At 50.9% G+C, this 21,933-nt stretch overlaps 1 protein-coding gene across 2 annotated transcripts in view; it reads right to left on the bottom strand.

The window, feature by feature from the left end:
• Positions 1 to 204: 204 nt before the first annotated feature.
• IGSF21 (immunoglobin superfamily member 21) overlaps positions 205 to 21,933 on the bottom strand; it is a 44,859-nt gene continuing 23,130 nt past the window's right edge. Inside the window, exons 2-10 of one of the 2 annotated variants that reach the window (XM_064730731.1) lie at positions 21,564 to 21,676; positions 14,108 to 14,229; positions 8,218 to 8,336; positions 7,156 to 7,271; positions 4,962 to 5,409; positions 2,409 to 2,494; positions 1,418 to 1,610; positions 1,285 to 1,323; positions 205 to 455 (exon numbers count right to left, since the gene is read on the bottom strand). In XM_064730731.1, the coding sequence (XP_064586801.1) occupies positions 382 to 455; positions 1,285 to 1,323; positions 1,418 to 1,610; positions 2,409 to 2,494; positions 4,962 to 5,409; positions 7,156 to 7,271; positions 8,218 to 8,336; positions 14,108 to 14,229; positions 21,564 to 21,676 (1,310 nt within the window). In that variant the 3' untranslated portion in view covers positions 205 to 381. Of the gene's footprint in view, positions 456 to 1,284; positions 1,324 to 1,417; positions 1,611 to 2,408; positions 2,495 to 4,961; positions 5,410 to 7,155; positions 7,272 to 8,217; positions 8,337 to 14,107; positions 14,230 to 21,511; positions 21,677 to 21,933 lie in introns of those variants that run through there. The other variant, XM_064730732.1, reaches the window with a different exon arrangement.

Here is a 21,933-nt window from a genome sequence, read left to right as displayed (position 1 = left end):
AACACCAAGATGGGACTGGGAACCCTGACACACAACTGGGAACCCCAAGACAGAGCTGGGAACCCCAATATGGAACTGGGAACCCCGACACACAACTGAGAATCCCAAGATGGTGCTGGGAACTCCAAGACAGAGCTGGGAACCCTGAGACGGAGCTGGGAATCCCAGCACAGGTAAAACATGAATTACGACCTTCTCCCAGAAGAGGTTTTCCTTTTTCCCTTTAATTCAATCGTCTGAGGAAGCCAAGACACGAAAGAGACCGAGACTGTCGAGAGTATAGAAAAAAAAAAAGAGCGGGAGACCCGATGGCTGGAGGCAGGAATGCCGGGAGGAGCCGGACACTGAGGAGGAGGAGGAGGAGGAGGAGGAGGTGAAGCTTCACGTGAGCTCCAGGATCACTGTCAGGGTGAGCGCCAAAATGAATCTGAAGCCGCAGTGGCCGGGAAGTGAACCTGGAGAGGAGGAAAAAGGGATCAGGAATTCATGGAGCCACATCCCAACGCTGGGGTTCAGAGCAGAATGGGGGCACCACTGGTTAGGAGGGGATCCTCCCCCAAAATTTGGCCTGGGGGTTGGGTGGAGATGAGGGATGGGGTGGGAGTGTCCGCGGGGTCCCTTTTGGTGTGAGGATGTTCATGAGAACATGGAGAGGGCTGGGAATGAGGAGAGATGGGAAAAGACATGGAATGAGGCAAGGAGAGATGGGAAAGGGCTTGGGACGAGGCAAGGAGAGATGGGTGAGAGCTTGGAATGAGGCTAAGAGAGATGGGAAAAGACATGGGATGAGGCAAGGAGACGGGAAAAGGCCTGGAATGAGGCAAGGAGATGGGAAAGGGTTGGAATGAGGCAAGGAGAGATGGGAAAGGGCTTGGAGTGAGGTAAGGAGAGAGGGGAAAGGACTTGGAGTGAGGTAGAGATGGGCAAGGTATTGGAATGAGGTGAAGAGAGATGGGAAAGGTCTTGGACTGAGGTGAGGAGAGATGGGAAAGGGCTGAGGACGAGGCTAGAGCTGGGAATGAGGTGAGGAGAGAGGGGAAAGGACTTGGAGTGAGGTAGAGATGGGCAAGGGATTGGAATGAGGCAAGGACAGATCAGAAAGGGCTTGGGATGAGTCAAGGAAGGATGGGCAAGAGCTTGGGACAAGGCAAGGAGAGATGTGTGAGGGTTTGGAGTGAGACCAGGAGAGGTGACCCAGGCCAAGGCAAGGCCAGGCCCTCTCCACACAGCCCTTCCCTCCCCAAGCATCTCCACAAAAATCCCACTGCCACCAACACCGCTCACCGTTGGAGTCCTCTGGTCCTCTGGGAATATTCGGATTTTCTAATGGGAAACAAAGAGCAGAGAGACAATTTTAGGGACGAGGCGCCATGCGGGGACCCACGGAGGTCACGGTGGGGCCGCGGTGTGGCCGTACCGAAGACGATGAGGCGGGTGTGGGTGTCGGTGGAGCCCAGCGGGTTCTGGGCGGTGCAGCGGTACATGGAGCCGTTGAGCTCGGCCGGGACCCGCTCCAGCACCAGCTCCTTCCCGTCGTGCTCCGCGCTGCCATCCAGGAGCCGGCTCCCCACGCGCGTCCACGTGAACAGCGGCTCCGGGAACACCTCGTTCTGCAGGGAGAGGGGAGGGGGCAGAGGGGAGCGGGATGAGCAAAGCTGGAGATGAAATCATCACATCCGGCTTGGGGTTGGGGTTGGGGCTGGGGCTGGGTTTAGGTTTGAGTCTGAGCTTGAGTTTGGGTCTGACTTTGGGTTTGGGTTTAGATCTGAGTCTGAGCTTGAGTTTGGGTCTGGGTCTGGATTTGGGTCTGAGTTTGGGTCTGGATCTGGGTCTGAGTCAGGGTTTGGGTTTGAGTCTGACTTTGGGTCTGAGCTTGTGTTTGGGTTTGGGTCTGAGTTTGAGTTTGGGTTTGGGTTTGAGTCTGAGCTTGAGTTTGAGTCTGGGTCTGGGTTTGGGTCTGGATCTGGGTTTGGGTCTGAGTCTGGGTCTGGATTTGAGTTTGGGTTTGAGTCTTGGTCTGAGTCTAAGTCGGGGTTTGAGTTTGGGTTTGGATTTGGGTTTGGGTTTGGGATTGAATATGGTCTGGGTCTGAGTCTGAGTTTAGGCTTGAGTTTGGGGTGGAAGGGGTCTTTAAGCTCCTCCCATCCCATCCCATCCCATCCCATCCCATCCCATCCCATCCCATCCCATCCCATCCCATCCCATCCCATGGGCAGGGACACCTTCCACTGTCTCAGATTGCTCAAGCCCCACCCACCCTGTCCCTGGGCACTTCCAGGGTGGAACAACCACAACTTTGGCCAACCCATCCCAATGGGGACACCGTGATGCCACCAAGGCCACCAAGCCAAGCCCCCATCCTTGGATCAAGGCTGTCCGTTGGCCTCCATGGCCGTGGGAATGCTGACCTGGAAGCCCTGCACCAGGATCCGCACGGTGTCCCCCACGCGCGCCCTCGTCGGCGTCATCGTGATCTTCGGACCCTTGGGAGCAACTGCACGGAAAGGGAACAGGAGGAGCCGTCAGCGACATTCCTGGTGCCGGGGCTGCCCTTGGAGGGGTTAACGAGGCTTTGATGGATGATCCCGGCGAGGGGTGGCAGCCCCGGGGGTGACAACTCTGTGATTGATGGCCGGGCTGAGTGACACCGGAATGACGGATGGACAGGCAGGGAAGGACCCCCAGGCGGGAGAACGGGAGAAGTGTGAGGCTGATGGATGGCTGGGGTGGGATGGATGGATGGGAGGGAGTTATTTCCCAACCAAACCCTTCTCCGCTCGGAAAAAAAGGCCAAGAAGGATCAGGTTGGTTTGAAGGCAGGGAGATGGACACCCCGGAGGAGCATTCCCAAAAAATGTGGCCTTGGTGTGTCTCACCCAGGTGCTGTTAGCACAGGAGACAACCCCAAAGCCTGGCTGGCAAAAAATCCCGAGAACAGTGTGGAAAAATCTGGGAATCCCTTTTCCCATGCCAGACTAGGGATGCTCCTCCACTGGGATGGAGCGACACCACACAGGATCTGCTCCAGCTTCCACCTGGGGCTGTGTGGATGTCCCTGCTGGGCCACAAGTGGGATGGGACATCCCAGGAACTTCCTGGACTTTCATGGAAGGAGAAGGGGAAATGGGCAGGAGGAAGGATGTGTCACCTTTGTCCATCCAAGCTTTGTCATGGATGGGACAAAATGGACCTGGATGTGACCCCAGCAGGACACAGAGGAACAAAGAGCCACCAGAGAGCTGTGGTGGAGGACGCTGGAAGCCCTTGGAATGCCATCCCTGCCCCGGGATGCTCTGCCTGGACACCTTGAGACCATGGACGGCTCTTTCCATGTGGGATGTGACCCTCTGGAGCAGGACCAGGCAGGATGGGCTGAAGGTGATCTCACCATACCCTGATTGGGACCAAAAGGCAGCTTTTGGGTTGGTGTTGGGTTTAATGCAGCTTTTATTGGGAATTTCTTCTCTTTTATTGGGAATCTGTATTTTACATACACCCATAGTGTGTATTTATACTATGGATGAAAGGAAAGGGTTAAGGGATGGTTCCCAAAAATCGGGAGTGGATGGACATCCAAGGAGCTGCAGGGACACCTCTGGAATGAGGAGAGCCTTGGATTTGGGGACTGGGGACAATTTGGGCTGAGCTTTGCCAATCCAGGTCTTGGACTTCCTGGACAAGAGCAGCAAAGCCACAAGGATCTAAATCCGAAGAGCTCCAGGAAGTGGGAAAATGCAGGATTTCTGTACGTTTTGGATGCTGGGGAAGAGATTTAATGCGAAGATGTCGGGAAGCCAAGGAGAAGCTCTCCAGGAGATGACGAGGAGCCAAGTGCTCCACTTGGCCTGGAGCAAAGCCCAGGCAGCTCCACCTGGCTGGAGGCTGGGAGAGCCTTTCCAGAGGAGTGTCCTGAGGCTGGGAAACCCCGTGGAGAGCTCAGCCTCTTCCAGTGGGAGCCAGGAGAGGGGAGGGCAGCCTCAGGCAGGGTGAGGGGTGGTGATGGACCCCTAGATCCCACGGTCACCTGAGGAGCTTCTGCTCTTCCAGGAGCCTGGGAATGTGGGGAGCCAAATTCCCTGGCTTCAATCCCATCAACCTGTCACAGCTCCATGGGCAGGAGCCAGCTCGGGAATTCCCTCCCTGGCAATTCCCACTGGGATGAGCTTTGTGGCAGCCAATAAGGGTCATGGGATGTTCTTGGATCTTCTGAAGATGGAGGTGACAGCTCCATCCCCAGCTCCAACACCTCTTCCTGCTCATCATGACACAGATTCCCCAAAAAGCCTTTTTTATCCCAGAAAATTCCACCCCAAACACTGCCCATGGATGGAGTGCCATAAACACCTGGAAAATCTCTTCTCCTGCCTGATGGACATCCCAAATTCCCTCCTTTCATTGCAAGAATTGTGGAGCCTTGGCATCACCACCTCTATCCCAATGCAGCCCCATGGGATCCCCACGTGTGCCTAAAAGCCCCCAGAAGAAAAGGAAAAGGAGAAAAGGAGGGAGAAAATGGGTGCAAGGGAAGCCAATTGTGGAATTAAAACAAAATCCTGCGGAAAATTCCAGAAAAATGGGGGGGGGGGGGGAGAAGTGCCAAAAAAAAAAAAAGAAATAAAGAAGTCAGAAACGAAAAAATTAAAAGGAGCCAAAAATAAAAAAAAAGAAGAAAAAATGGAGAAAAAAGGAAAAAAATTAAAAAAAACAAAAATGGCAAGGAAAGTAAAGAAACAAAAAGGAAAAAGCAAGAAAGAAAAAGGAAAACAGGCCCAAAAGAGTGAAAAAAAAAAATTTAAAATACCAAAAATGGGTGAAAAAGGCAAAAATTGGAGGGAAAGGCCAAAAAATTGAGAGAAAGGCCAAAAATTAAAAGAAAAAATCCAAAAAAAATAAAGAAAAAATTCCCGCAAATTGACAAAATTGCCTAAAACCCAGGAAAAACCCCAAATCTGTCGCCTTACCTAGCGTGACCTCAGACTGCATGGGCATGGAGAGCGCCGGGTGCTTGACCTCGCAGCTGAAGAGGGCCTCGTTGTCGATTTGGGGGTTCAGGGTCCACGTGAGGGTGGCCCTGGCCTCGACGGTGCCGTCGCTGACGGGCGCGTGCGTGTGCCGGAAATAATAGATGGGCTCGGCCATGTGCACCCAGCGCGGGAATTCCCTGCTCACAACCGTCTCGGGAATGGTTTCCGTCACCGAATCCCGCTCGGCCGCCAGCCCCCGCGGCGGATCCGCCGTGGGAAAGGGGTTCCCCATTCCCAGCTCGCCGTCGGCCGCCAGGGATTTCGGCACCTTGGTGTCGTCCAGGTCGCGGTGCAGGAGGCTCCGCGGGGCCCAGCTGCTGGCGCCGGCCGGCGGCTCCGGCAGCGGGGTGGCCTCGATGGGCTCCCCGTCCCGCTTGAAGTACACCTGGAGGGGACAAAGGGGACAATGAGTGAGGCAGGGGCGTCCTCAGCATTTCTTAGGAGGGAACCTGCAGTCCTGCTCCCACTCCCAAATCCCAAAGATTTGGTTCATCGTCTCCCAAATCCCAAAGTTTGGTTCATTCTCTCACAATTCCTCCCAATTCAAATCCCAAAATTAGGTTCATTCTCTCCCAAATCCCAAAAGTCTGGTTCATTCTCTCACAAATCTCAAAGCTTTCATCCTCTACTCACTCCCAAATCCTGAAGGTTTGGTTCATTCTCCACTCCCAAATCCTGAAGATTTGGTTTATTCTCTTCCAAATCCCAAAGGTTTGGTTCATTCTCTCCCAAATCCCAAAAGTTTGGTTCATTCTCTCTCAAATCCTGAAGGTTTAGTTCATTCTCCACTCCCAAATCCTGAAGGTTTGGTCCTTTCTCCACTCCCAAATCCCAAAAGTTTGGTTCATTCTCTAACAATTCTCAAAGGTTTGGTTCTTTCCCCACTCCCAAATCCCAGAAGTTTGGATCATTCTTTCCCAAATCCTGAAGGTTTCGTCCTTTCCCCACTCCCAAATCCCAAAGGTTTTGTTCATTCTCTCCCAAATCCCAAAAGTTTTGTTCATTCTCTCACAATTCTCTCCCCACTTCCAAATCCCAAAAGTTTGGTTCATTCTCTCTCAAATCTCACATGTTTGGTCCTTTCTCCACTCCCAAATCCTGAAGGTTTGGTTCATTCTCTCCCAAATCCCAAAAGTTTGGTTCATTCTCTCCCAAATCCTGAAGGTTTGGTCCTTTCTCCACTCCCAAATCTAAAAAGTTTGGTTCATTCTCTAACAATTCTCAAAGGTTTGGTTCTTTCCCCACTCCCAAATCCCAGAAGTTTGGATCATTCTTTCCCAAATCCTGAAGGTTTCGTCCTTTCCCCACTCCCAAATCCCAAAGGTTTTGTTCATTCTCTCCCAAATCCCAAAAGTTTTGTTCATTCTCTCTCAAATCTCAAATGTTTGGTCCTTTCTCCACTCCCAAATCCCAAAGGTTTTGTTCATTCTCTCCAAAATCCCAAAAGTTTGGTTCATTCTCTCACAATTCTCTCCCCACTTCCAAATCCCAAAAGTTTGGTTCATTCTCTCTCAAATCTCAAATGTTTGGTCCTTTCTCCACTCCCAAATCCCAAAGGTTTGGTTCGTTCTCTCCCAAATCCTGAAGGTTTAGTTCATTCTCCACTCCCAAATCCTGAAGGTTTGTTTCATTCCCTGTTCCCCAATCCCAAAGATTTGCTTTGTTCCCTGCTCCCAAATCCTGAAGGTTTGGTCCTTTCTCCACTCCCAAATCCCAAAAGTTTGGTTCATTCTCTAACAATTCTCAAAGGTTTGGTCCTTTCCCCACTCCCAAATTCTGAAGGTTTTGTTCATTCTCTACTCCCAAATCCTGAAGGTTTGGTTCATTCCCCACTCCCAAATCCCAAATGTTTGGTTCATTCTCTCCCTTCATCCCAAAGATTTGGTTGTTCCCTTTCCCAAATCGAGAGGTTTGGTTCCTTCTCTCCCAAATCCCAAAGGTCTCGTCAGTTCCCTGCTCCCAAATCCCAAAGGTTTGGTCCTTTCCCCACTCCCAAATCCCACAGTCTCCATGGAAAGATGGGGAGTGGGTTTGGCCTGATGGAAGAGCACAAGGATCTGGTGGGTTTTACAGCAGAGGTGCTGGGTTGTTCCATGTGCCAGTGGGAGGGATGATCCCATCGGGAGCTCACCAGGGGCGCGGGCTTCCCGCCGGACACCACGCACACCAGGGTGAAGTTCTGCGCCTGGTAGCGGCTGAAGGGCGCCGGGGTGTCTGCGGCCAGCACCGAGATGGACGTTGGGGGAGCTGCAGGGGCAGAGCCAGGAGGTCAGCGTGGAGTCCTCAACAACGCCCATCCCATCCTCATCCTTCATCTTCATCCCCATTATCACCTCATCCCCATCCTCATCCTTGTTCCCATTCCCAGGCCCATCTTTGCTCCCATCCCCATCCACACCCTCAGTCCATTCCCTGTCCTAATCCCTGTCCCTATCCTTGTCCCATCCCCACCCTCATATCCATTCCCATCCCCTTGGGCATCCTCATCCTTCTTCCCACACCATCCTCACCCTCATCTCCATCCCTGTCCATGTCCCTATGCTATTCCCTATCCCTGTCCTTGTCCCCATCTCTGTCATTGTCTCCATCCCTGTCCTTGTCCCCATCCCATCCCCATTCTATCCCCATCCCCATTCCTGTCCCCATTTCCATCCCATCCTATCCTCATCCTCATCCCCATCCCATCCTCATCCTTATCCCCATCCCCATCCCATCCCCATCCCCATCCCATCCCATCCCCATCCTTATCCCCATCCCCATCCCATCCCCCTCCCCATCCCCATCCCCATCCCATCCCCATCCCCATCCCCATCCCATCCCCATCCCCATCCCCATCCCCCTCCCCATCCCCATCCCATCCCCCTCCCCATCCCCATCCCATCCCCATCCCATCCCCATCCCATCCCCATCCCCATCCCATCCCATCCCATCCCATCCCATCCCATCCTATCCCATCCCCATCCCCATCCCATCCCATCCCCATCCCATCCCATCCCATCCCATCCCATCCCATCCCATCCCATCCCATCCCATCCCATCCCCATCCCATCCTCATCCCATCCCATCCCCATCCTTGTCCCCATCCCATCCCATCCCCATCCCCACCCCTATTCCTACCCCCAAGGATGGCAGAACGATCCCAACCCCTGAGACCCTGCAGTGGTTTTCCCTCCATCCCGATCCCAGCGCTCACCCATCACATTCAGGAACACATTCCCGGAGGCCAGCACCACCTTCTCCCTCGTGGCTCGGTCGTAGATCCCCACGTGGCACTCGTAGGGACCATTGTCCGAGATCCGGACCTCGGGAAGGCTGCGGAGGAGGGACAGCGCTCACCACTCCATCCCCACCCCGTTTTCCCGTGGGATTCATCGATCGGCACCCGGATAGAGCGGCGTTGGACAGGGATCAATAAACTCTTAATAACTCCAAAGGCTGCGGGAGGAGCTCGGGAATGCTTTAGCAGCCGGAGTTCCCCGGCACTGACAGCTCCTCCGAGGGGAAGGAATTGCGTTATTGGAAGGAGACGTGGATGGAGCACAAATCCATGGCCACAGGCATCGCCTGCCTGCGGATGCCAATGGGAAACCTCGACACCAGCCCTGTGAGGCCGCCCCAGCACAGCAAATCCCAAATTCCCAGATAACCTGGAGTGTTCATCAATCCACCTTTTATCCAGAGGCTTTAGATAGACTTGGGAAAAACAGGAGAGGAGGAGTTGTGCCAAAGGATCCGTGCTGCTGGAGCTGGGAATGCTTGGGAGGCTGCACAGGGGTCACTTGGCTGATGGGCAGCATCCCGGCTCCCTGGCCAGCAGCATCCCACCTTCCTGCTCCTCAAAATTCCACCTTTCTGCTCTCCAGAATCCCACCTTTCTGCTCCTCAGCGTCCCACTTTTCTGATCCCCAGAATCCCACATTTTTAATCCTCACCATCACACCTTTGTGGTCCTCGCTATCCCACCTTTCTGCTCCCCATAATCCCACTTTTCTAGTCCTCACCATCCCACCTCTCTGCTCCTCAGATTCCCACAATTCTGATCCCCAGAATTCCAGCTTTCTGCTCCTCAGCATCCCACGTTTCTGATTCACAGACTCCTACCTTTTTACTCCTTTGTATCCCACCTTTCTGATCCCCAGAATCCCACCTTTCTAATCCTCACCATCCCACCGTCCTCACCATCCCCCCCTTTCTGCTCCTCAGATTCCCACAGTTCTGATCCCCAGAATCCCTCTTTTCCAGTGCTCACTGTGCCACCTTTCTTATCCTCACCACCCCTCCTTTCTGCTCCTCAGAATCCCACTTTTTTCAGCGTCCTCAGCATCCCACCTTGTTGATAGTCAGAATCCCACTTTTCTGGTCCTCAGCATCCCACTTTTCCATTCAGCAGCACCTTCCCGCCTCACCAGCCGGCACCATCCCACCTTTCCAGCCGGCGCCATCCCATCCCACAGTGCCAGCTGGAACCATCCCTCCTTCCCAGATGGCAGCACCATCCCGCCTCTCCAGCTGGGAGCATCCTGCCTTTCCAGCCAATATCCCATCCTGCCTCTCCAGCTGGGAGCATCCTGCCTTTCCAGCCAATATCCAATCCCACCTCTCCAGCTGGGAGCATCCTGCCTTTCCAGCCAATATCCAATCCCGCCTCTCCAGCTGGGAGCATCCTGCCTTTCCAGCCAATATCCCATCCCACCTCTCCAGCTGGGAGCATCCCACATTTCCAGGCAGCATCATCCCACCTCTCCAGCTGGTCCCATCCCTCCTTGCTGATCTGTGACTTCCCACCTCCCTGGCCGGAAGCACCATCCCAACTTCTCCATCTGGAAACATCCCACATTTCCAGTTGGCAGCGTTATCCCACCTCACTGCGTGGAAGCATCCCACCTTTCTGGTTGGAAATGTTATCCCACCTCACTGGATGGCAGCATCCTGCCTCTCCAGCAGGAAGCATCCCACATTTCCAGTTGGCATCATCCCACCTCACCACCTGGGGACATCCGGCCTTTCCGGTCGGAAGCGTTATCCCACCTCTCCAGCTGGCATCGTGCCTGGAAGCATCCCGACTTTCCAGTCAGAAGCATCATCCCACTTCTCCAGCTGGAGACATCCCATATTTCCAATTGGAAGTGCTATCCCACCTCTCCAGCAGGAAACATCCCACCTTTCAGTCAGGACCATCATCCCACCTCTGTGGCTGAAAACATCCGGCCTTTCCGGTCGGAAGCATTATCCCACCTTTCCACCTGGCATCATCCCACCTCACTGCCTGGAGACATCCCGCCCTTCCAGTCAGAAGCATCATCCCAACTTCTCCAGCTGGAGACATCCCACATTTCCAGTCAAGACCATTATCCCACCTCAATGCCTGGAAGCATCCCACCTTTCCAGTCAGAAGCAATATCCCACCTCACCGGCTGGAAGTATTATCCCACTTCTCCAGCTGGAAGCATCCATTCCATACATTCTCATTGGAAGATCCACATTCATTGGAAGTGTTATCCCACCTCACTGGACGGTGGCATCCCACCTTTCTAGTCGGGATGATCCCACCTCACTGCCTGGGAATATTCAGCCTTTCTGGTTGGAGCCATTATCCCACCTCTCCAGCTGGAAAGATCCCACATTTCCAGTCATCACTATCCCATTTCTCCCACTGGAAGCATCCCGCATTTCCAGTCGGGACCATTATCCCATCCCACTATCCAGAAGCCTCATCCTGCTTTTCCAGCAACATTCCACCTTTCCAGCTGGCACAGCCATCCCTCCGTGGTGGAGAAGAGCATCCCAGCACCATCCCACTTTCCACCTGGCAACATTCCCTCTTCCAGGAGATCCATCCCATCTTCTGGCCAGCAGCATTCCTTCATTCCCTCTTCCAGGAGACCCACGCCACCTTCTCGATGGCAGCATTCCCTCTTCCAGGAGATCCATCCCATCTTCTGGCTGGCAGTATTCCCTCTTCCAGGAGATCCATCCCTGCTCTCTGGCTGGAAGCATTCTCTCTTCCAGGAGATCCATCCCTGCTTTCTGGCTGGAAGCATTCCCTCTTCCAGGAGATCCATTCCAGCTCCTTGCTGGCAGCATTCCCTCAAACCCTCTTCCAGGAGATCCATCCCATCTTCCGACTGGCAGCATTCCTTCTTCCAGGACATCCATCCTGCCTTCTGGATGGCAGCATTTCCTCATTCCCTTTTCCAGGAGATCCATTCCACCTTCCACCTGGCAGCATTCCCTCTTCCAGGAGATCCATCCCACCTTCTGGCCAGCAGCATTCCCTCATTCCCTTTACCAGGAGGTCCATTGTCTGATTTTCGGCTGTTTGGATGGCCTGGAAAGGCCCGGGGTGGCCTTGGGGCAGCCCGTGTTTCAAAGGACGAGAAGAGGCTTCAGTTCTTTTCTCGGTCTCGGTGTTTATTAATTGTTTATCTAAAAGATTTTCTCTTGGCCCGACAGAGCTCTGCTCAGCAGCCAGCCATGAGCACACTGTCCTGCCCTCCGGGTGGTCACCTATCTTTATACCCAAAGTTGCGTGTACAATATTTATCATTTTTCCCCAATACCTTTCACCCTTATTGCTCAGTGCACTTTAGTAATGACCAATCCCAAAGTGCCACCATCACCACAGAAGATGGAGGAAGAAGAAAAGAAGAAGAAAAGAAGGACAGGACACGCCCCAATTTCTCCATCTTACTTCTCTAAACCCCCCTGTACAGAAATCCTAAACCCTGTGTCTCACCCTCTAATTAACCAATCCCTTCACCATTCACCCCGGTGAAACCCTCCTATCCTCATACAGGTGTGGTCTCCTGTGTAGGATCAAAGTCCAGCCACCAGACACTTCTGGAACATTCCAGGACTGCCGAGCCCCCCAAGGGTGGTCTCGGTGACCCCTCAGTGCTGAGGTGCTGAGATCCCACAGTCCATCTCTCCTCTCCAGCAGCCTCATCCCACCTCACCCATCCCAACTGGATGGGAGCAATTCCCTTATGGAGTGCCCTGGTTAAAAATCCCACTTGGGGGAATTTTCCCTTCCGGGTGGATTCCATCTCTGCTTTTCCCTTCTCCCAGCCCCTGGCTGCCTTCCCGCTCCAAGGATCCTCCTGGAAGTGAACATTCCCTCCTTTCCATGGATACAACGCTTCCATGGAGCCTCCACCATCTGTTCCAGGCTCCGATTATCCACGCATGGATTGGGAATCTCCCATTAGCCGCACTTCGGAGCGGCTCCGATCCCGCTCCAGCCCTTTTGGAAGGATTCCTTTGGATTTTCACATGGATTTTGGGGCCTGGCAGGCTCAGTTTGGAATTCCCAAGGATGGGAGACAGGGAACAACCAGCCCTGGAAAGGCAAATGCTCCCTGGCACATCCTGGAGTTGGAAATACAGGGACAAAGGGATTTGGGAATTCCTAATGAGGGTGGGATTTTAATCAAGGGGAAGGGGAAAAAAAACGGGATTGGAGGGGTTGGATCTCTCCCAGCTTTGCTCTTCATGGCACAGAGCCAGGATGGAAAGAGGCGGCGCTGGAGCCCCTGGGCTGCGCTGATAAGGCCGGGAAAACGCTGATAAGGAGCGGGAAAAGGCTGATAAGGCTGGCTCCACTCGGGAAAACGCTGATAAGGAGCGGGAAAAGGCTGATAAGGAACCGGGAAAACGCAGATGTGGCTGGTTTCTCCTGGGATAACGTTCTCTGGGATGGTTCCTCCTGGGATAACCCTGATCATGAGCGGGAAAACGCTGATAAAGCTGACTCCACCCGGGAAAAAGCTGATAAGGAGGGTTCCATGTGGGAAAACGCTGATAAGAAACCGGGAAAATGCAGAAGTGGCCGGATTCTCCCGGGATAATTCTGCCCAGGAAAACGCTGATAAGGACGGGGATAATGCTGATAAGGAGCAGGGTAACACTGATAAGGACGGCTCCTCCTGGGATGAAGCTCCTTGGGATGGCTCCAGCTGAACCACGGCAAAGATTCCTCAAAAAAGGGAGAGAAGAAATAGATGGATGGAAAAAGAAAGGGAGAATGAACAGGAGGAAAAGCCTGGATTGGGAAATGCTTCCTCCATCCCCAAACTTTTCCTGGCTTTGCCCCAATTCTTTGGGAGAGCCCAAAATCCATCAGGACCTTCCCAAAAAATCCAATGACTGGGAAAAGCAGCTCTGGGAATGATCTCCTCAGGCTGGCTCCTGTTTTCCTTGGGAAAAAAAGACCATGCGATGAAAACCCTTTTCCTACTGACATCTCCCAGCTCCATGCCCAATTTCCCGGACATTCCCGAGGCTTTCAAGTGCCTGGTACTGGGACAAGGGAATTTTCTGCTCCCAAATTCCATTTGTTCTACAACATGTGGAGAGAGGGAGGAAAACAGAGAGCTGGAGCCAGGAAAAGTGGGAGCATTTCCTTGTCAGGTCCGGGAAATATTCCATGAGCAGGGAAGGGGTGATTCCTTGTTGCTGCTCCAGGATTCTCCCAGTTCCACTGCAATGGCCGTCAGTGGAGACTGGGAATTGTTTGATCCAGATTTCCCAGTTTCAGCAGGAATTCTCCTAGATATCCCATTTTTTCCATGTGGAGATATTTTCATATCATTTGTCTCCTCGCATCCATGGAATTTTCTTTTTCCGCTAGTTTCCATTCATTTCCAGAGGAAACGAGACTGGAAGGGGACGGGGAGGAAGGGAAATTTGTTCCCAGTTTTTCCCCTCGGATGAAGCCTCTCCTGACCTTTTTGCCAAGCTCCAGAGTTGGTTTTAGAGCAGCAGGAATGGAGCAGGTATGGAATCAGGAATAAACCTGGAATTCTGGAAGTGATTCCCACTTGGATTAAAAGCAAGGATGCGCTCCCGTGCCTGTTTTATAAATAAACATGGATCTGTTTTTCCCAATTTTCCCAAGCTTTGGATTTCTCTGCCCATTCCCACCTCTAAAAATCCTCATTTTTCCCACCTTTTCCCTGAGAATCATCAGGAAAACAGGAACAATGCTTGGATGGGGCGTGGTTTCTGCTGGAATCCTGTCAAGGGCGCCAAAAATAGGGAAAAAAATTCCTAAAAAATTTAATTGATAGGAACAAAGGACTCACCGCACGGTGGATTGGTAAACGAGGTCTTCCCGCTTCCGGTAGTTTTCCATCTGGGAAAAGTTGGTGGAAAACATGGCATCGAAGGTGAAGATCTTCTGCTTGATGGTGCCACCGTCAGTGACCTGCGGGAAACAACCCCAGTGTCCCAAATCTGGGAATTTTGGGCCCTTTTTGGAATATTTCAAAGGGTTTTCATTCCGAGAATTTGAATAAATTGATTTTTATTTGAATAAATTTGTTTAAATTTGAATGCATTTATTTAGATTTTAATAGATTTATTTGCATTTTGAAATCATTTTTAATATTTTGGTATTTATTTAGATTTGGATAAATAAATTTGTGTTTTAATCTGTATTAAATGGCATAAATACATTGATTTTAATATTTTATGTTGTGCATTTTGATACTTACATTAGAATTTTACTTTTTGTTTTTATTTCTATTTTTGTTTTTATTATATGTTTATTTTAAGGTTTGTTTTTGTTTTTATTTTTATTTTGGTTTTGGTTTTGTTTTATTGTATAATGATTTCCACATTTATCCATTGAATCCCAGCATCTTTCATCTTGGAATTTATGGATTTATGATGCCCCTGCTGAGGTGAAATCAAAATCCACATTTTCCATCCCGTTATTCCATTTTCCAGCTGGGAATTGTAATTTTTAACTGGAAAATGGTTTTTTTTTTTAATATTCTATTCCCTGTGTCTCCCAATGTCTCTGGATTTATCTTCCCTGCTTTTGAGGAGTTTTAGTGGAAAAATATGGAGGAAAATGGGAATTCTGGGGCTAAACCAGCTTCCAGAGAGTGAAAATTCCTATTTTAAAAATAAACCACGAACAACAGAAGAAGATTTCGGGATTTAATCCTCAAATTTAACATTTCCCAAGGACAAAACCCCGAATCCCCACCCAGCACTTGGCCAAAATTCCGCCGTTATTCCCCATTTCTTCTTTTCCCTCCTTTTTTATGGCAAAAAGTGGTGGAAAAGGAGGAAAAAGAAATCCATCACTAAAAGAACTCTTCCACTTTATTATCCCAGGCTGAGGCTTTTATGGGAAAGAAATTCCACCCTAGCACGGATGTGGGATAAAGAAAAGCGGGAAAAAGGACGGGAGTTGTAAATCTCCGGCCTTGGGAAGTTTCCAGGGAACTTCCCAATGATTTTTTGGGATTTTCTTTGGGTTTGAGGAGAAACCTGGGAGCTGCTTCAGGATGGAGAAGGGATCCAAATCCAAAGGGATTTAAGGGATTCTTTTAGGATGGGAAGTGCTGGGAATGGTGGAGGTGGTGCCCATGGATCGGGGATTTGCAGCCCTGGGATTTTCCCAGCACATCTGGACAGATGTGGGCCCAAATCCTGCCCCATCCAAGGGGAGCCGGAATCACCCTCTGGGAATCCTCACAATCCCTGAGAACTGGGAGAGCTGCTTCTAATCCTGAGGGAATTCCAGGGGATTCCAGGAAAAGGCCCATCAGGAATTCTGTCTCTCCAGGGATCAGCCCTAATTCCAGCCTTTTATCCAGGCCCGGGGGAGATTTTTTGGGAAGAGAAACTCCATAGCAATTTGCAGCCCAACACTTCCTGATGGGAATCAAAAAGAAGGATAATCCAGCAGCATCCCATGGTTCCCATTCCAATGGATGTCTCCAATTCCAGGAATTTTGGGAAAAGGAGCCCAGCAACACATTCCAGGCGCTGCTTCCTTATTCATAAATCCCAGGAAAAATTCCATTCCCACCAAAATTCCCGCCTGCTGTCCTCCACAGTGACCCGAACAAATCCGCAAATCCATTAAAATGAACATTTGCTGTTCCCAAAATCCATTCAGATCTCTGGAGTGTCCCATTAGAACGCCCAAAGGAACCAAAATCATTGGGAAGTGATGGATGTGGGATGAAAGGACCGGAACTGGGATCTGATCCAGGCTCTGTGTCCCGAGGATGGATCGATGGATTCCCTTTCTCCAAGCAAATGGAAATGGCTCTGGAAAGAGGGAAAATTCCCTGGAGCAGCTGCAGCACTCCCAGTGTTTGTTGGGGAAGGGATGGGAGGATGCAATGTCCATGTCAGAGCCACCAGGAAAACTCTTTATCCTTGAAAACTCCAGATTTAGGATTTTCCTGGCCATTCCCTAGAAAATCAACTGGGAAAAACTTGTTATCCTGGAAAACCCCAGATTTGGGGGGTTTTTCCTGGCCATTTCCTGGAGATTCAACCAGGAAATCTCTTTATCCTGGAAAATTCTAGATTTAGGATTTTCCTACCCATTTCCTGGAGAATCACAACATTGGGAAAAACTCCTCATCCTGGAAAACTCTAGATTTAGGATTTTCCTGGCCATTCCCTGGAGAATCAACTGGGGAAAACTTGTTATCCTGGAAAACTCTGAATTTAGGTTTTTTTCCTGTCCTGTCCATTCCTGGGAGAATCACAGCAATGGGAAGAGCTCATTATCCTGGAAAACTCCGGATTTAGGTTTTTCCTTCCCATACCCTAGAGAATCAACCAGGAAAATGCTTTATCCTGAAAAACTCCAGATTTAGGATCTCCCTGCCCATTCCCTGAAGAATCAACTGGAAAAAACTCAATATCCTGGAAAATTCCTGGTTTCACTTTTTCCTGCTCATTGCCTGGAGAATCAACCAGGAAAACTCTGTCCTGGAAAACTCCAGATTTAGGATTTTCCTGCCCATTCCCTGGAGAAGCAAACAGGAAAATTTGTTATCCTGGAAAACTTTGAATTTAGGTTTTTTCCTGCCTCCCTCACCCATTCCCCAGGAATCACAACCAATGGGAAAAACTCATTATCCTGGAAAACTCTGGATTTAGGTTTTTCCCATACTCCAGGGATACTACACAGAACAATCCCCATACTCCAGGGATACTACTAGAAGCAATGCCAGGGCCCTGCTCCCAGCAATCCCAGCTCTAATTAATTCCCTTCCCGCTAATTACCCTGAGCACCAAACTCTAATTAATGGAGGCAGAGCTCTGCGGGCTCCCCTCCATTCCCACCCTTCCTGGACATCCCAGGAATCCCACACAGCACCAGGGAATGATGTCTGACATCCCAAATCCACCAAACCCCGTTTGCAATTCCCAAATTTCCATTTTCCAAGCCCAGCCCAACCCAGCTCCGCTTCCCTTCCTGCTGCACAGAATGCTGCTCCGGATTGGAGCCTCCAAGGATTTCCCCTCCCTCTCCTGCTTCCCTGTTATTTTTCCTGAGCTCCACTGGGAAAAGAAGTAATTTTCCCAATTCCCATCCTGGAACCAACCACACAAATGTGGTGCAACCCCAGAGATGCCTGCACTGGGACCAAGGAACAGCTCCAGGTGTTCCCAGCCGCATTCCGAGCGGATTCTGCCACCCCATCTCCTGCTAAGGCTTTCTCAGGAGCTCTCCAGGTGCAGATCTGTGTTCACACCTGTTCCCGGGAACATCACACCTTGCGGAGGTGTTGGGAGTGTTGGATGTTAATTAACGCCTCCGCCTGTGGGATGTGTTCCTGTTTATTCTGGGAAAAATTCCCTCTGCTCATCCCGGGAATGCTGAAATCGGTGGCGTTCCAGCAGCTGAGGGGTTTCCCAGCGGGGGGAAAGGGTTGTCCCTGTCTGTCCCTCATCCCTGGGGAATCCAGGGGAATTGCTGGAATTGTGGGTGCGGGTTGCAGTGTGGGGCTTCTCCGTGGGGTTTCACCCATGGGATGATGTTCCTCAGCCTCCGAGTCCACAGATCCCAATGGGATAATTCCCCACCTGGGAATTATGGACCCATCCCTAGGGTTATGGATCCATCCCAGGGGTTATAGATACATCCCAGGGATTACAGATCCATCCCATGGGTTATGGATCCATCCCATGTGTTATGGATTTATCCCACAGGTTATGGATCCATCCCATGGGTTATGGATCTGTCCCATGGGTTATGGATCCATCCTGTGGGTTATGGATGTACCCTGTGTGTTATGGGTCTATCCTACAGGTTATGGATACATTCCAGGGGTTATGGATCCATCCCATGAGTTATGGATCCATCCCATGGGTTATGGATCTGTCCCATGGGTTATGGATCCATCCTGTGGGTTATGGATGTACCCTGTGGGTTATGGATCCATCCCAGGGGTTATGGATGTACCCTGTGGGTTATGGGTCTATCCCACAGGTTATGGATCCATTCCAGGGGTTATGGATCCATCCCATGAGTTATGGATTCATCCTAGGGGTTATGGATCCATCCCAGGGGTTACGGATCCATCCCATGGGTTATGGATGTATCCTCTGTGGGTTATGGGTCTATCCCACAGGTTATGGATACATTCCAGGGGTTACGGATCTATCATACAGGTTATGGATTTATCCCATGGGTTATGGATCTATCCCAGGGGTTATGGATTCATCCCCAGGGTTATGGATCCATCCCAAGGGTTAAGGATCCATCCCAGGGGTTATGGATGTACCCTGTGGGTTATGGGTCTATCCCACAGGTTATGGACACATTCCAGGGGTTACGGATTGATCACACAGATTATGGATTTATCCCATGGGTTATGGATCCATCCCATGGGTTATGGATCTATCCCATGGGTTATGGATCTGTCCCATGGGTTATGGATCCATCCCAGGGGTTATGGATGTACCATGTGGGTTAGGGATCCATCCCACAGGTTACGGATCCATCCCAGGGGTTATGGATCCATCCTGTGAGTTATGGATCCATCCCACAGGTTACACATCCATCCCAGAGGTTACAGATCCATCCCACAGGTTACGGATCCATCCCAGGGGTTATGGATCCATCCCAAGGGTTATGGATCCATCCCAAGGGTTATGGATCTGTCCCATGGATTACGGATCCATCCCAGGGGTTGTAGACCCATCCCAGGGGTTATGGACATACCATATGGGATAGGGATCTATCCCAGGGGTTATGGATTCATCCCAGTGGTTATGGATCCATCCCACGGGATCCATCTCAGGAGTTATCCCCAACTCCACTCCCCACCAAAGCGCTGCCATTGACTTTTCCTCCTCTCTCCCCCTTTTCCCTGCCCCTTCCCGCCCCTGGAGCAGCTCGGATCCCTCAGACTCCAGGAGCTCCCTCTGCTCCCTGTCCAATAAATCACGGGAACGAGGAGCCGGGCGTGACCCCAATCCAGCGCTCCAGAGCCACATTCCCGTGATTTACGGGCGGAATAAACGGAACCCACAGCTCCAGAGGCTCCTCCCCAGCTCTCCCAGATCCATCCATCACCTCCAACACCCTGGAGCTGCCACTGGAGCTTTGGGAAGCTGCAAAAGTCCGGGAGTGAGGCAAGACAGGGAGAAAAACGGGGAAAAAAACCCTTAAAATCAGGAAGGAATTGGGCAAATCCTGAGATGATCCACCAAAAACTTCCCAAAACTGGGAAACTTCCTGGGAAAGGAGCAAGAAGGAAGGAGAGGTAAAAACCCCTGGAAGAAATGGGGGATTTGTGGGGATGAAAATCCAAGCTGGGATATTTCTGCCCTTCCCTTTGCCTCCGAGGTTTCTCCGAGCATCGTTTGCTCCGGAGCAGCAGCCGCTCCCACATCCCTGCTCACAGGGGGGATTATGCAAATCCAGCTCCGGGGAAAGTGGGTTAATCCAATATTACCCAGTGGAAAAGGGAAGGAAAAACCTGGTGGAGACGGCGGAGCCAGCAGAAAAAAAAATTCCTCCCTAAAATAAGGAGGGAAGTGAAATCAATTCCAAGCTGGGATTTTGGATTCGGGGCAAGTTTTGTGTTCTGTTCCCTGCCTGTCCAGCATTTAGGGGTCCATCCATAAATAATTATTGGAAAATCCATCTCAGATTCCATGGAGAACTCCACCACATTCCAACAGCTGGATTTGCACCCATCCTTTCCCTGTTTATAAACCTGGGAATGGAGGAGAGCATTAGGGAAGGGCAGCTCCTTGTTCAGGGAGCAGGAACAGGATGGGAAATCCAAGGAAAAATATTCCCAGCTGCTCCATCTGATGCCACTGGTACCACTCGCTCTCTCTTTGCCTCCTCCAGGAGTTTTCCCTGGAAAACTTCAGGATTTCTTGGATAAAACTATTTGTGGTTGGCAGCTTATCCCAAATTTCCCGGGAGAAAGCTCAGGATTGGTGAACCTGAGGCTGGATCAAGGCTTGGGAAGGATGATCCAGGGGCAGCTCCAGCCTCCAAATCCTTCCTTTCCTAAAGAAAACCAGGCTCCAAACCCCCCTTTTCCCAAAGAAAACCAACATCCAAATCCTTCCTTTCCTGAATAAAATCACTCTCAAAATTCCTCTTTCCAAATAAAACTGGCCCCCAAATTCACCTTTCCAAAATAAAACCAACATCCAAATCCTTCCTTTCCCAAAGAAAACCAGGCTCCAAATCCTCCCTTTCCCAAATTAATACGACATCCAAATCCTTCCTTTCCCAAATAAATCAATCTCAAAATTCCCCATTCCCAAATAAAACCAGGCTCCAAATTCCCCTTTCCCAAATAAAACCAGGAGCTTCCCTGCTGTTCAACATCCCAAATTCCCAAACGTATTTGGAACAGGGAAAGTTTGGGGTTTTTTAAAACCTATACATGACGAACCCCAAACCTCCGATATCCCAAATTTTCCTGATTCTGTTGTTTCTCACACCATTCCTCCCTTTTCCCCATAATTTTCCACCTGCCAACCTCTTGGCAGAGTGGTGCCAATCTCAGCTCCAACTCCAAATCCCAACCCAATCCCGAGTCATCCCTAAACCCACCTGGCAGCCACTCCAAGAAAAAAAGGATGGGGGCTCCATGTGGAGCCCAAATCCAACCATGATCCCAAATCTCGATGATCCCAAATCCAATGATGAACCCAAATCCCGATGAACCCAAACCCCAATGATCCCAAATCCCGATGAACCCAAATCCCGATGATTCCAAGTCCCAATGAACCCAAATCCCGATGAACCCAAACCCAAATGATCCCAAATCCCGATGAACCCAAACCCCAATGATCCCAAATCCCGATGAACCCAAATCCCAATGAACCCAAATCCCGATGATTCCAAGTCCCAATGAACCCAAATCCCGATGAACCCAAACCCCAATGATCCCAAATCCCAATGAACCTAAACCCCAATGATCCCAAATCCCAATGAACCTAAACCCCAATGATCCCAAATCCCGATGAACCCAAATCCCAATGATCCCAAATCCTGATGATTCCAAATCCCAATGAACCCAAATCCCGATGCTCCCAAATCCATCCTGCATCCCTCCCAGCCTCATTTCCCGCATCCAGCCCAGCTGCCTCCCTCCTCCTCCTCCTCCTCCTCCTCCTCCTCCTCCTCCCAGGAATTGATATTCCCATCAGCCCCAGCTCCGTCTGCTTTTCCTGCCTCATCCAGCCCTGACCTTCTGTTCCCGGCCGGCTCCGCATTCCCATTCCCGAGGCGTCGGAGCTCACCCGGTACCAGACGATCTCCCGCATTTTCCCGTCGGTTTTGAAGTTGCATTTCAGGGTCACGGCGTCTCCCACCACCACCGGGGGCAGGGGCTCGATGCTGACGGTCAGATATCCTGGAAAAGTGGGGGGAAAAGGCAGGGAAAGGGATCTGAGCTCCAGGGAAGTTTGAAATTGGTGGTTTCCAGGGATTTTATGGATTAATGGCACTGTTGGATGCCGGGGAAAGCCCTGATCCCTCACAGGGCCACCCCAATGATCCCAAAAAAGCCAAAATTGAAGGAAATTCTTCCTGAATTTGGGAAAATCCCAGCTGCCATTCCCACAGCAAATTCCCGTCCTTCCTATGGCTTCCCCTTGGGCTCCATCATCT

Source organism: Zonotrichia leucophrys, chromosome 21 (genome assembly GCF_028769735.1).
Source record: "Zonotrichia leucophrys gambelii isolate GWCS_2022_RI chromosome 21, RI_Zleu_2.0, whole genome shotgun sequence".
Lineage (NCBI taxonomy): Eukaryota > Metazoa > Chordata > Aves > Passeriformes > Passerellidae > Zonotrichia > Zonotrichia leucophrys.
The sequence above is the reverse complement of the archived record's forward strand: the minus strand, read 5'-3'. Positions and strand labels throughout refer to the sequence as shown.